Source organism: Orcinus orca, chromosome 19, assembly GCF_937001465.1.
Source record: "Orcinus orca chromosome 19, mOrcOrc1.1, whole genome shotgun sequence".
NCBI lineage: Eukaryota > Metazoa > Chordata > Mammalia > Artiodactyla > Delphinidae > Orcinus > Orcinus orca.
This window is the reverse complement of record NC_064577.1, coordinates 35205095-35219807: the sequence shown is the minus strand read 5'-3', so window position 1 is coordinate 35219807 and position 14713 is coordinate 35205095. Positions and strand designations below refer to the sequence as shown.

General features: G+C 37.2%; 1 protein-coding gene across 19 annotated transcripts in view; it reads right to left on the bottom strand.

The window, feature by feature from the left end:
- Positions 1-14713, bottom strand: part of BPTF (bromodomain PHD finger transcription factor) — a 139185-nt gene that overhangs the window by 53157 nt on the left and 71315 nt on the right. For 18 of the 19 annotated variants that reach the window (XM_049701839.1, XM_049701837.1, XM_049701830.1 and 15 more), the window contains 4 exons: positions 6432-6561; positions 5881-6019; positions 3519-3698; positions 123-2436 (listed from right to left, as the gene is read on the bottom strand). In XM_049701839.1, coding sequence (XP_049557796.1) covers positions 123-2436; positions 3519-3698; positions 5881-6019; positions 6432-6561 — 2763 coding nt within the window. Of the gene's footprint in view, positions 1-122; positions 2437-3518; positions 3699-5880; positions 6020-6431; positions 6562-9561; positions 11027-14713 lie in introns of those variants that run through there. The other variant, XM_049701840.1, reaches the window with a different exon arrangement.

The window sequence follows — 14713 nt, the reverse complement described above, 5'->3', positions numbered from 1 at the left end:
AACTTTGCCCATTAAATATATATTTCCCTGTCTTATTTCTGTTATCTCATAAATGAGATATTTTTATTAGATAATTCTTTAAAAACTTTCTCCCTCCCCCAAATGCATTTTAAAGTACATACCTCCAAGTGATACCAAAGGTTGGTCTAGGAGAAGGATATGGCCATATATCCAAGGCAGGTTTTGCATTATAATTAAAATAAGGGACTTCTCGGATTCCTCCTTTTCTGGCCAATTTTTTTAGGTCATCATTGGGCAAAACAAATATGCTCTTCTTGCTGCTCTTGGTGATGAACTTTCTGTACGATGGCAGAGCTGTACCTGAACGAGTCTTCTTGGGTCTTGAAAACTTCATGAGTTTCACTTTGTCTCTTGTGGAATATTCTTTGCTCACGGTCATAGATGTTACCAGAGTGCCTCCTGCGGTGGTCAGTGAGTCTGTCACTGTCGTGGTGACCACAGTTTTGCTCTGCTCCTTCACAGAGATTATGTCCACACTGCTGCCTGTGGAGGGCGTGGAAAGCTTTGTTACCGTTGTAGTGGTGGTTGTGACAGTGGACTTGGCACAATTTTCTGTGGAAGAGACCACAGTCTGCTTATCAACTTTTGCTACCTTAATTACGGTTTTTGATTCTGTGGCTACTGTGGACGTCATGGTGGTGACTTCTGTGATGACTGTTTTTCTTTTAGATTCTCCATTGACATTTTCATCTTTGTTGGTGGGCGGGCCATTTTCATCAATAAAATCATTACTGAAGTTAGAGTCCTCTCCAGAAGTAACAGGAGACGAAGTAACTTTCTTAACTTCGCAGGTTTCAATTTCCATGTCTTCTTCCTGATTGGCTGAACTGCTGCTTTCTGGACAAGATGGTAGAGGCGTGGTAGCTTGGGTACCCTCAGACTGTTTGGTTGATGGCAGGGTCTCTAGGCGATCTTGGTAGTCGCCTTCAGTATCCGAAGACCTCAGTAAACATGATTTTGTTTCCAAGTTGTTCTTTTCATTAAAATCTTCCATGATGACATCACCATTCATGAATGGCTTTACAGCAGATTCTTTAACAGTCAAAGACTTAATATCATTTTCAGGAATTATTTTATTTATATTATTAACCTTTGGTTCAATGTCACAACTTCCTACTTTACTCTCAGAAATGTCTTTCAAGCATTCACCTTTCAAATATACTTTAGGTTTATTATCTTTTCCATTTATTTGAAAGGTACTTGCTTTCTGTCCTTTCTTTTCAGACTCTCGGTTTTCATTATTCTTTTTGTCAGTGACACTTTTCAGATTGATTTGATCGATACATTTATTAAGTGGTCTCTCCTCTAATTTCTGATCTTGACTTGTTTTTTTACCATTTGCTTCATTTACCTTAGCCTGCAGCCTGTCGCCACAGTTTCCAGTGGTCTTATCTGAAACAAACTCATGTTTCAATGGTTCTAAGCCTTCACTACCTTGTTCTTGAGTTATTAACTGTTCAGAAATACTTTCATTGCTATTCTGAACAATCATATCTTCTTCACTGCTGTCTTGAATAGACATAGTATCAGAACTATTTTCCAAAGTGCTATTATATTCAGAATCACATCCCAATTTTCCTTCAAAGTCTATTGCTTTTGACAGAGATGGTATATCTCTATCATCAGTACTTTTAGGTACTGATGGAAGTAAAGGGCTCTGGGAAGGAGACACAATGGTGTCATTATCTTCCTGTATGAGCGGTTTTTTGTTCTTATAGATCAAAGTACCAATTTCACCTGCACTGGCTAGTTTAGCGTCATCAATGAGAAAATCACTTCCTTTTGTTTTAATCTTACTGGGCTCCTGGCCTTTACTGGCAGGGTCAGAGAGACTCTCATTTACGTCATTTCGAACAGAATTTTGTTTCTGACAGTTTGTCTCTGCGCTCTGAATGGAGGCATCATCTAGCATTTGATCTTTTGAATAAAGTTTGTTTGTTGTATGATCAGGATCACTGATTCCAAGAATTGAGGAATCATTTTGTGAACATCCCCGAATCAAGTCTTCAGATTTATCGTTACTTGCATTAGAGCTCTGTTCTTGTGTAAGCAAGTCACTTTGACACCCTTCTTTTACTTTTGTTATTACTGGTGATTCAGACAGACTTTTCGAAGAACTTGTGCAGGTCTTTCCTATACCCTTAATTCCACCCTCCAACTTCATTTTCTCGTGGCGTTGTTTTTCTTCCAGTGTAAACTGTTTAATTCTCCTTTCAAGAAGTCCATCTAGTTTGGATGATTTGATTTTCTTTTTATAACTAGTCCTTAGATGAAAACCCTCACTGACATTGACCACATCTACTTGAGAACTTTCCTGACAATTTATATGTGACTCTGTTTTCACATCATCATCTATTTCCATTGGTTCTTCCTTAAAGGATTTATCATTGTCAGAGTCTAAAACTTCTTTTACATCTGTGAAACAAAGACATTTATATAAATGTAATTTTTAGTCTGAAATGTGGAATTCATGATAATATTTTCACTTTAAAAAATACCAGTTTTTATGATTTTTACTCAAAACCTTAACTATAAATAGCTATATATTTAAAAGTTCCTGATATGATTAAAATAGGTCAATGGACAGGGCTAAACTTTATAAAAGGTTAAAAAACACATACATTTCAAATATTTAAATATTCTGATTCCTAGTATCTAAAAATGATGGAATGCCACAAGGAAAAATAACTTAGTATGTGATAGCTATTGCATATACCAGTACCTTCACATAAGACTTTGTACAGAGTATTTTATGGTTATTTTATGGTTATAAAACATGTTAAGCCTCATGCATTATCTAACTTATCTAGTTTTTAAAAAAACAACTTTTCACAAAAGTCAATGTAAGTTCCTCAAAAGGCTGAACATAGAGTTATCTCTTGATCCAGCAATTCCACCCCTACGTATTTACCCAAGAGAAATGAAAACATATGTCCATATAAAAACTTGTACATGAATGTTCACATTTCCATTATTCTTAATAGCCAAAAAGAAACAACCCAAATGTCCACCATGAATGGATAAACACAACATGACGTATCCATACAATAGAATATCATTTGTAAATAAAAAGGAATGAAGTATTGATACATGCTACAACATGGATGAAACCTGAAAACATGCTAAGTGAAAGAAGCCAGACACAAAGGACCACATACTACCTGATTCCATTTACATGGAATGTCCAAAACAGGCAAATCCATAGAGACAGAAAGTAGATTGGGATTTAGGGAGGACTGACTGCTAGTGGGTACGAGGTTTCTTTTTGGGTGATGAAAAATGTTCTAAAATTGAGTATGGTGATAGATGAACAACTCTGTGAATATAGTAAAAACTACTGAATTGTACACTATAAGTGGGTGAGTTATATGGCATATGAATCATGTTTCAATAATGCTATTATCAAAGAGACATTGCAGTACCTTTCCTGCTGTGCGAACTAGATCCAGTGCTTTCTTATCACCCCCAGGCTGCCCTCCACACTTTTCTCTCCTTACCTTGGTCCTTCTTCTCAGTAACCTTTGAAATGTCCATTTCACTTTGGTCTGCTCCTTTTGTAGCATCTGAATCTTTTACCTCGCCTTTCTCAGAATCAGACTCTGTTTTTATTTTTTTTGGACTTCGTGGACTTTTTCTTCTATCTGATTCATCCATATTTTCATCCATATTATTTTTAGCTAAAAAAACCCCCAAGTATATAGTAATTACAAGTATGTCAAATATTAGCAATTTACTTTAATACACCTAGTTTAGTGGAAATTATCATGTATATTCCAGCAATTTATACTTTTTTTAATTCAAAAAACCCAAAATACAAAAGTTGAAGCTATTACATTCTTTCTTATATGCTCAGCTGACCTAAAGCATAGAAGTAATGACTACAGTTTAGATGTACTTCAGAAGCCTTCACATATGAGACTATTTCAACCTGTTCACTGACTTCAGAAAGTCTGCATCAGTGGTTTCTAACATACTTTGTATTACAGAACCATATTAGAATTGGATAAATGCTATGATCCCCTACCCAGAAAAAAAGTACATACACAAACTTTTGTAATAAATTTCAATGGCATTTGAAATTTGAATACAGTTGAAGTTTATCTATAGATTCCAAGTTAAGAATACTTAAGTCTGTATCACAGAAAAGAGAAATAACCAAATGCAATGCGTAGCCTTGTTTGGGCCTGATTTACTACTGGTTTCTTCCCTGCTGCCAACTGGGAGGAAAAGACTCAAAAGATGCTCCAAGACCAACTTGGTACCTGCTAGATAAAGGCCCAGCATTTGGACAATAGAAAACCCCATGCTAAGGAAAGTGGACACAAAATAAATTTGCAAAAGCCTAAATATTTTGCATATTGATAATCTGGATTTTATTACATAGGTCAAACACAATTAAAGAAAAGCTCTCTATAATTCTTTCTAAGTGCTACACAGGTAACTGGAACAATGAAATAGTAATAAAAATTATAACAATCTTTTAGAATTTATTATAATGGACATTTAGCTTGAATATAATCAGATAATGTAAATGAATACTGAATATTTCTATTTAGCAAATAGAAAGTTATTGAACATCTGCTATATGCAAGACACTCCTAGTCCCTAAAATATAAATTCCAGTGAGCTCTATAAAATACATGTTTTTTTTTTTTTTTAAAATACATGTTTTTTTTTCTGTTAAAAGGTAATTCAGTGACAACTTTCCCACATTAACAGTTTCAAAAATCTACTGGTTCAGGTTTCATGAGAACCATTCACAAGGAAGCCAAATCAGTTAGCTAGGTGTGTACATAGCACTTATTTGGCACTACAGCATGGGCTTCACAGGAAAGACCATATCACACCATAAATTAGCAAATATGCTGCAAAGTGAACAGAACTGCTTTTGAAAATTGCTTAGATAACAAAGGAGAGACAACGTGGTAGAGTGCAAAAAGGGCAACGGAAGCGCCATCTGTGTGACCTTCAGTATGGCACTTAACACCTTCATGAAATAATTTGTTTATTTAACATGAGTTTCAAAATATTTACCTCCTAAAAGGGCAGTTCACCTCTAGAGTTCTGTGATTCTAAACACTAAAGTTGGGACTTCCCAGGTGGCGCAGTGGTTAAGAATCCGCCTGCCAATGCAGGGGACACAGGTTCGAGCCCTGGTCCGGGAAGATCCCACATGCCACGGAGCAACTACGCCCATGCACCACAACTACTGAGGTTGTGCTCTAGAGCCCACAAGCCACAACTACTGAGCCTGCGAGCTGCAACTACTGAAGCCTGCGCACCTAGAGCCCGTGCTCCACAACAAGAGAAGCCACCACAATGAGAAGCCCACGCACCGCAACAAAGAGTAGCCCCCACTCGCCACAACTAGAGAAAGCTCAGGCGCAGCAACGAAGACCAAATGCAGCCAAAAAATAAATAAATAAAGTCATTAGCCAGTAGCATAAACTGAGTTACTATCTCCTTTATGTGATAGTGTTATGGAAGCCTCTATCGCTTTCTTTCTGGTTTTGTTAAACGTTACAATGCTGAGGTCACCAGACTGTGTTTCCTCAAGAAGTCAGGCAGTACTGAATTTAATATTTTAGAAAAACAGTTAGGTAGCTGAGGCCTTCTTTCTTTTAACAAGTTTTATTCTATCATCTTTTTAAGCTAAAATCCTAGATACCAAAATCCCATGAATAAAGGTAATTTTAAAAACTTTAGAGTTTATAATTATTAAACTACATTAGTAATTTTTCACATTCTAGTAAGAATTGCAGAAAAACACTTTCATCCAAAATATAGTCAATATACTACAAATTTTTAAGAATACAAATCAGAAACAATTATGCAGGAAAAACAGCTTAAGTTACTTACTTTCTTCTAATGACTTTCTGTAATTCACATTAGTATTGCCTGGCAATTTAGGAACAAACCTATAAACATGAGTTTTACTAATCCAGCTCCAACCACCATATCCTGTTACTCTGTATTCCTCTCCTTTTTGTTTCCAAACCTGGTGTAAGTGAAAACATGCTGATTAAACAAGGATGAGAATGTTTTATAAAGCACATGTGGTTTTACACATTTTTACTAAATAAAATCAATGGTCAGGCAAATTAATCTACCAGTCCATTTTATTTTCACTGAGAATCAAAGATTTATGAAGAAACTTAATATTCCTTTCTAATATGAAAAATATAGAACAATTTTACATTTATAACAATTTCTACAAATTGGTCTAATGACTCACCTATAGTCTACTAACATAAACCTATGCTTATAAAATTGCCAGAAAGAATTACTTCATTCCAACTACGTTAATTAAAAGTGTGTCAAAAGTAAAAATAAATTACTAAGTATTCAAAACTGCAGAATCAAAGTCTCAGAAATGGCTAACACAATTTAAAAGATCATACCAAAATTACCTGATGTTTAACTGGAAACGTATATTTTACCCATGTAGCTTGTTGCATTGTTTCTTCCTCTTCTTGTTTTTTCTCTTTTTTTTTGACTTTCTCCTTTTCTTCTCTTTCAATTGATGTCATTCTATGTAACCTAAGAATATATGGATAGAAAGACAGAATTACACTCAACTATAAAATATAAACAAAAAAGATAAAAATATAGTACTGAAAATTAGGAAGACAAAAACAAAGAATGGTTAGCTATAATCCCACAGCCCAGAAAACCCAGACTCATAAAAATAAGTAGATGTACAATTCTCTAATAGGAAAAAAATCAAATAGTACAAAAAGGAAAAAAACAGAACATGCTATCCTTCTCATATGCCTCTCCATAAGAAATATACTCACTTATGACTTATTTATGCATACATCAACACTGTAATATAATATCCTTTTTGTGTAATTATAAATACAATTACACAGTCTTTAATCAATGAAAAACTACACTAGATCTTTCCATACCAGAAGATACATATCTTCTTTCCTTCCCCCCAAAAGACCAACAAATCCCAAAACTCTTATTTTATCAACCAATATTCCTATTTCTACTAGTACTTGGGATTTTTAAATCTTCAGAGGGTCCACTAACATAGAACTCAGGTTTCCTACAACCACAGAGAAAGGGACCCACAGGGCTCCTGCTTCTGGATGACAGGAAGGGTTGGGCAGGAAGGACCACATGGACTGGGCATTAATCATTAGGCCTAGGGCACAGCCCACACTCTTTTTCCAGGTAAGAAAATAGATATCACTGCACCTACCAGTAAGGAGATGGGCAGGTCTGTGGTGAGGTTCTACTTTAAGGTGATCAGATTTTCATGAATGGGAATATTTCCCATAATGAAGAACATTAACCAAAATCTACAAAGAAAGGAGCTCCGGTCTCTAAGAGCCCTAGTGGTAGAAGAATTGCTTTTATCATACCCTACCCAGATGTAGCCAATTTCAAATGCACAGCTATGTGAAAAGAATAAAGAGATCTTTTGTTAACCTGGGGGAGCAGAAGAAAGATGTGAGAGGGGATTTAATTCTTTTCACCTCTGTCCCTCCACCAAAAACTTCCTATTTATCTATCTCCACTTTGAATAGAGTTTTGTGTCCTTGTGATTACAGCACCCTAGAATCTAGTGTCCCCCAGGCCAAGAGCTCATGCCTGTTAACTGCACACAACTAGTATAGCAAAGATTCATCTCTCACTACTGATGGGAGAGGAAAGGGAGTGGATTCTCACTGGGGACTAATTTAGTCTCAGATACCATAGTTTGCAACCAGGGAGTGGGCAAAACTCTGGAGGCACAACATAGTGGATAACCTGCCAGCCTCAGCTCTCCAGAGTAAAGAAGTAGTGACTGAGCTACGACCAAGTAGTATTTCTCAACAGGGTTTTTGTGGGTTCAGCTTTAAACACCTATAAAGGGCCAGGTCTGGCACAGCAACTGAGCCATCTTCGCAGATGGTGGCCAGGAATGGAGCACTGTCTGGGGAGAACACCAGTACAGTGACACTCTGGGAACGCACGGTTAAGCTGGGCACTCAGCTTGTGCTCTTGGTGTTCACATGGGGAACAGGTCCATCTTCATCATCAAAGACAGGCTTCATCTTGCTGACGCCAGGCCAGTGAGGTAGTATTGTAGCTAAACTGTGATGTCCGCTCCCCCAGAATAGATTCTACAGTTCTCACTATCTCCAACACAATCCTTACGGGAAAAGGCAGCAGGAAAGGTGAGCTCTGCAGGGGTTCAATTCCATTTAGTTGGGCAGAAATCTTGGCTACTGCTGGCAGCCTGACGCTGGTACTACGAGCCTCCAGACACCACTCTGTACTGGCAGGTGCACTGGGGGCAGGGGCTCCCTCCACACATCCTCGGTTCAGAGAGCCGGGCCAGGAGTGTGGACTGAGCCTCAACTCCGTTCCCCACCTCCACAGGGTTTTGTTGCGTTTCTCTTCCTATTACAAACAAAGCTACAGGAAACCATGTTTTACGTGTTTCTTAGCAAACTTGAGGAATATCCCTTTATGTTTCCCACTGGTAGAATGGCTGAGTCCAAAGAGTATTATATTTAAAGTGCTGACAGATGGTGCCCAATTGCTCTTCAGATTTGTACGCTCCACACTGCCATCAATTATAAAGCAACCCTGCTTTCCCGCACCTTCACTCAAGTTGGTACCAAACTTCTCAATTACTAGCCCAATTGAGAGAGAAGAAATACTATCCCACTGTTTTTATTTACATTTCTTTAATTATGAGAGAAGTAACCACTTTTTTATGAGAGAAGTAACCACTTTTTTATGTCTACTGGCCTTTTATATTTATTTTTCTGCCAAATGCCTGTTCAAATCCTGTGTCTTATCTGTAATGGGCTTTTCATTTATAAAAGGTCTTTTTCATTTATAAAAGGAAAGTTTCCATTTGTGGTGCACATATTTTTCCTCAGTGTGTCATCTGTCTTTTGGATTTGATTATAATATTTTTCCACTCAGAACTTTAAATACATATATCCACTTTTTCATCTATGGCATCTGGGTTTTATAGCTGTTTGAAAAGAAAGTACCACAACAGAAACATAAATTAATCCACACGCTCTTAAGTTTTTTGTTATAGTTTTTAACAATATATTGGGTATTTTTCAATCCTCATTTGTCTGAATGTTTTTGCTGAGGCAGGAATCTGGGTGATATTTTCCCCAAACACGCCCTCTTCTCCTTCTCTGACAGGCAAAGCTATCACAGTGGATTCCCACATGTGTTTAGGTCTATTTCTGGATTCTCTGTTTGATTCCACTGCTCTACTTCTTCTGTAGTACAAATTATTCTGATTATCATAGCTTCAAGATACATTCTAAATATCTATTCTCTTTTTTTGAAATACCTACTTCCCTTTTCTTACACATTTTCTAGAGGAAATATTTGTATCATTTTGGTCATGCCTCCCTCTCCCTCCAGGAAGAAAACTCCTATTCACAATGCAAATGAATATTAAATTTGATAGATTAAAGTCAATATAATTAATATACTGCATGGCATCTTTAGAAAAATGCAACATACATATGTAAGCATATGATGTATCTTTTCATTTACTCAAAGTATCCTTTGTATCTTTTTTTTTTTTTTTTTTTTGGCCACTGCACGGCAAGTGGATCCTAGTTCCTCAACCAGGGATTGAACCCGCAGTGGAAGTGCAAAGTCCTAACTATTGGACTGCCAAGGAAGTCCCAAAGTATCCTTTATATCCTTAGTAAAGTTTTAACGATTTCTTTACATGCTCCTAAATATTTATTAAATATATTCCTGGTTTGAGGTGTTTTGTCATTGCTGGATGTTTTCTTCATTGTAATTTTTAGAAATATGTAAACTGTAACCAAGTTAAGAAACAGAACCTTATCAATAACCACTACATCCAAAACTAGTGTGTCCCACCCCCAGGCAGCCACTATCCTGACTTTCGTGTTATCATTTCCCTTGCTTTTCTTTATAGTTTTACCACCACCTATGTGTGTATCCCAAACAATATAAAGTTTGGCTTTTGAAAACTCAGCAAGAAGAAAACTAGCTGCATGAGCAAGAACAATATTGTCACTATTAAAAGAACGTTCCCAGGAAAAAATGAATTTGTCTCCAGGTCACCTTTCACAAGTTAAGAGCCTCTTGTGGTGCAATCAGAGGGCACAGTCATAAGCAACGCCTAGAAGACAGTGCGCTCACCACACTCAGGGTACCTGGCAGGACCATGTGTAAACAGGTGCACTGCAGAGACAGAATCATGCATTGCTCTGCTCTTCCTGCTTTTGTGCCTTTTGAGGATTCTATGGCGTGACGGGTGAAAATTCTCAGTTCTCCCCCACTGACTTGGGATTTGGCTTTCCTGGGTAGGGTACCACTCATCCTCTGGCAATACTGCTTGCAGTTTTACTGGTGCTGTCTTCTCCGTTGTTCCCCTTGTCCCTTGTGGGTTTATGCTTTGAAAAAATCCCTTTGCCATAGTTTTGGTGGAGTTCAGTGGGGAGCAAAATTAGATGTGCTCATTCAATTTGTTATTTTAACTCAGAACTCTCGCTTTTCTTCATGGTTACTATCTGCATATATAAAACCGACTGTTCAGTATGGGGGTCACCTTAATTAATTTTCATATTGTTTTATAGTTTTTCAGTCAATTAAGTATATAATGAGATCAACTATATATAACTGTCCCTACATTTACCTATTTATGTAATGCAGTAAATTGCATTAATACTTTAAAGAAAAGTTAAAAGATAACAGCAACAGTGGGGATCTCTGTTTTGTTCCACCTAAATGTTAACGGGAATACTTCAAGGGTTTCTTCAAAAAACATGACGGTTTGGTCTGAAATACATTTTTACAAAAAAGGGGAGGGGGCATTCATCTATTTCTACTTACCCAAGTTTTTTTATAAACCAAGAATTAATAATGAACTTATATCTTCTTAATAAACAAATACCTTCTTGACATCTAATGAGAAAATCAAAGTTTTCTTTCTTTGACTTCTTAAAATAGCAAGGTATTAATAATCTCCTAAGAACAGACAAATCTTCCATACCTAGAGGAAGTCAAATTAGTCATGATTTATTATTCTTTTAATTTACTCTTGACTATATTTGCTAATGCTCTAAGATTTCTTGCATACACTTCTATTTGCTATTAATTATTAATCAATGGTAAATATTAATAAATGAGACAGGGCCATGATTTTCTATTTATCTATTTAACAAGTTTTAGAACAGTTTTGTACTAACAGAAATAATACTGAACCGGATTTCCTTCTTTTTCTATTTTATGGAACAGTTTAAACAGAATTACCCGTTTCCTAAAATTTGAAGAACTTCCTTATGAAATCATCTGGTCCTGCCCATCTCCTTACTGATAGGTGCAGTGATATCCTTCAAACTGAACCAGAAATCCTTTTCTTGCCCAAGAGTGTGGCCTCTGCCCTACTATCCAATGATTCAGATCAGTGGGACTCTTCCTCCCCAACCCTTCCCCCACCCAAAAGGAGGAGTCCAGTCGGGCACTTTCTCTATAGATGTAGGAAGCCTGAATGCTATGTTAGTGGACTCTGTGAAGGTTTGAAATCCAAAGTATCAGTGAGAGAGATTCAGAAATATTGTTTGTTACGACCTCTTTTTCATTCTTGATATTGGTTATTTGTTCTTTATCCGCCCCCCCGCCGCCCCGTTCCTGATAATCTCATCAGAGGTTTGTAAATATAATAGTATCTAAGGTACACATCTGTTTCCTATTTCATCAAATATTGACATATTTCCCATCTTTGGTTTGACTCATTGAGGCGCATGCCTAGCTAGTTAATTTGCAGTTTTTCTTGTTTAGTGTAAGCACTGAAGGCTACCCATTTCCCCTAGGTACTCTTTAGCTGTTTCCCACAAATTTCAATTTATGTTGTATTCTCATGAACATTCAATTCATAATGTTTTCTAGTTTCCATTATGATTTTTTTACCATTTGTTATTTATTTAGAAGCATATTTCTTAAGTGTCAAGCATATAAGCCTTACACTTCTTTAAACTTTTACCACAAATATCTACATCCCTAAACAATACAGCATTATATTAGCATACATTCTTTTAATCTTTACATAAATAGAATCACACTACATACATTTTCAGGCGAAGAATTATTTCACTCTGCTGTACATTTTTTTTTTTTTTTTTTTGCCGTACACAGGCCTCTCACTGCTGTGGCCTCTCCCGTTGCGGAGCACAGGCTCTGGGCGCACAGGCTCAGTGGCCATGGTTCACAGGCCTAGCCACTCCGCGGCATGTGGGATCTTCCCAGACCGGGGCATGAACCCATGTCCCATGCATCGGCAGGCGGACTCTCAACCACTGTGCCACCAGGGAAGCCCCTATTTTTAGTTTTTTAAGGAACCTCCATACTGTTCTCCACAGTGGCTGTATCAATTTACATTCCCACCAACAGTGCAAAAGGATTCCCTTTTCTCCACACGCTCTCCAGCATTTATTGGTTGTAGATTTTTCTTTTTACATCTTTATTGGAGTATAACTGCTTTCCAATGGTGTGTTAGTTTCTGCTTTATAACAAAGTGAATCAGTTATACATATACATATATTCCCATATCTCCTCCCTCTTGCGTCTCCCTCTCTCCCAACCTCCCTATCCCACCCCTCCAGGCGGGCACAAAAGCACTGAGCTGATCTCCCTGTGCTATGCGGCTGCTTCCCACTAGCTATCTACCTTACGTTTGGTAGTGTATATATGTCCATGCCTCTCTCTTTGTCACAGCTTACCCTTCCACCTCCCCATATCCTCAAGTCCGTTCTCTAGTAGGTCTGTGTCTTTATTCCTGTCTTACCCCTAGGTTCTTCATGACATTTTTTTCCCTTAAATTCCATATATATGTGTTAGCATACGGTATTTGTCTTTCTCTTTCTGACTTACTTCACTCTGTATGACAGACTCTAGGTCTATCCACCTCATTACAAATAGCTCAATTTCGTTTCTTTTTATGGCTGAGTAATATTCCATTGTAGATATGTGCCACATCTTCTTTATCCATTCATCCGATGATGGACACTTAGGTTGTTTCCATCTCCAGGCTATTGTAAATAGAGCTGCAATGAACATTTTGGTACATGACTCTTTTTGAATTATGGTTTTCTCAGGGTATATGCCCAGTAGTGGGATTGCTGGGTCATATGGTAGTTCTATTTGTAGTTTTTTAAGGAACCTCCATTCTGTTCTCCATAGTGGCTGTACCAATTCACATTCCCACCAGCAGTGCAAGAGTGTTCCCTTTTCTCCACACCCTCTCCAGCATTTAATTGTTTCTAGATTTTTTGATGATGGCCATTCTGACTGGTGTGAGGTGATACCTCACTGTAGTTTTGATTTGCATTTCTCTAATGATTAGTGATGTTGAGCATCCTTTCATGTGTTTGTTGGCCATTTGTATATCTTCTTTGGAGAAATGTCTATTTAGGTCTTCTGCCCATTTTTGTATTGGGTTGTTTAATTTTTTGATATTGAGCTGCATGAGCTGCTTGTATATTTTGGAGATTAATCCTTTGTCAGTTGCTTCATTTGCAACTATTTTCTCCCATTCTGAGGGTTGTCTTTTCATCTTGTTTATGGTTTCCTTTGTTGTGCCAAAGCTTTTAAGTTTCATTAGGTCCCATTTGCTTACTCTTTACTTCCATTTCTCTAGGAGGTGGGTCAAAAAGGATCTTGCTGTGATTTATGTCATAGAGTGTTTTGCCCATGTTTTCCTCTAAGAGTTTTATAGTGTCTGGCCTTACATTTAGGTCTTTAATCCATTTTGAGTTTATTTTTGTGTATGGTGTTAGGGAGTGTTCTAATTTCATTCTTTTACATGTAGCTGTCCAGCTTTCCCAGCACCACTTATTGAAGAGGTTTTCTTTTCTCCACTGTACATTCTTGTCTCCTTTAGCAAAGATAAGGTGACCATATGTGCATGGGTTTATCTCTGGGCTTTCTATCCTGTTCCATTGATCTATATTTCTGTTTTTGTGCCAGTACCATACTGTCTTCATTACTGTAGCTTTGTAGTATAGTCTGAAGACAGGGAGCCTGACTCCTCCAGCTCCGTTTTTCTTTCTCAAGACTGCTTTGACTATTCGGGGTCTTTTGTGTTTCCATACAAGTTGTGAAATTTTTTGTTCTAGTTCTGTGAAAAATGCCATTGGCAGTTTGATAGAGATTGCACTGAATCTGTAGATTGCTTTGGGTAGTAGAGTCATTTTCACACTGTTGATTCTTCCAATCCAAGAATATGGTATATCTCTCCATCTGTTTGTATCATCTTTAATTTCTTTCATCAGTGTCTTATAGTTTTCTGCATACAGGTCTTTTGTCTCCTTAGGTAGGTTTATTCCTAGGTGTTTTATTCTTCTTGTTGCAATGGTAAATGGGAGTGTTTCCTTAATTTCTCTTTCAGATTTTTCATCATTAGTGTATAGGAATGCAAGAGATTTCTGTGCATTAATTTTGTATCCTGCTACTTTACCCAATTCATTGATTAGCTCTAGTAGTTTTCTGGTAATATCTTCAGGATTCTCTATGTATAGTATCATGTCATCTGCAAACAGTGACAGTTTTACTTCTTCTTTTCCAATTTGGATTACTTTTAATTCTTTTTCTTCTCTGATTGCTGTGGCTAAAGCTTCCAAAACTATGTCGAATAATAGTGGTGAGAGTGGACAACCTTATCTTGTTCCTGATCTTAGCAGAA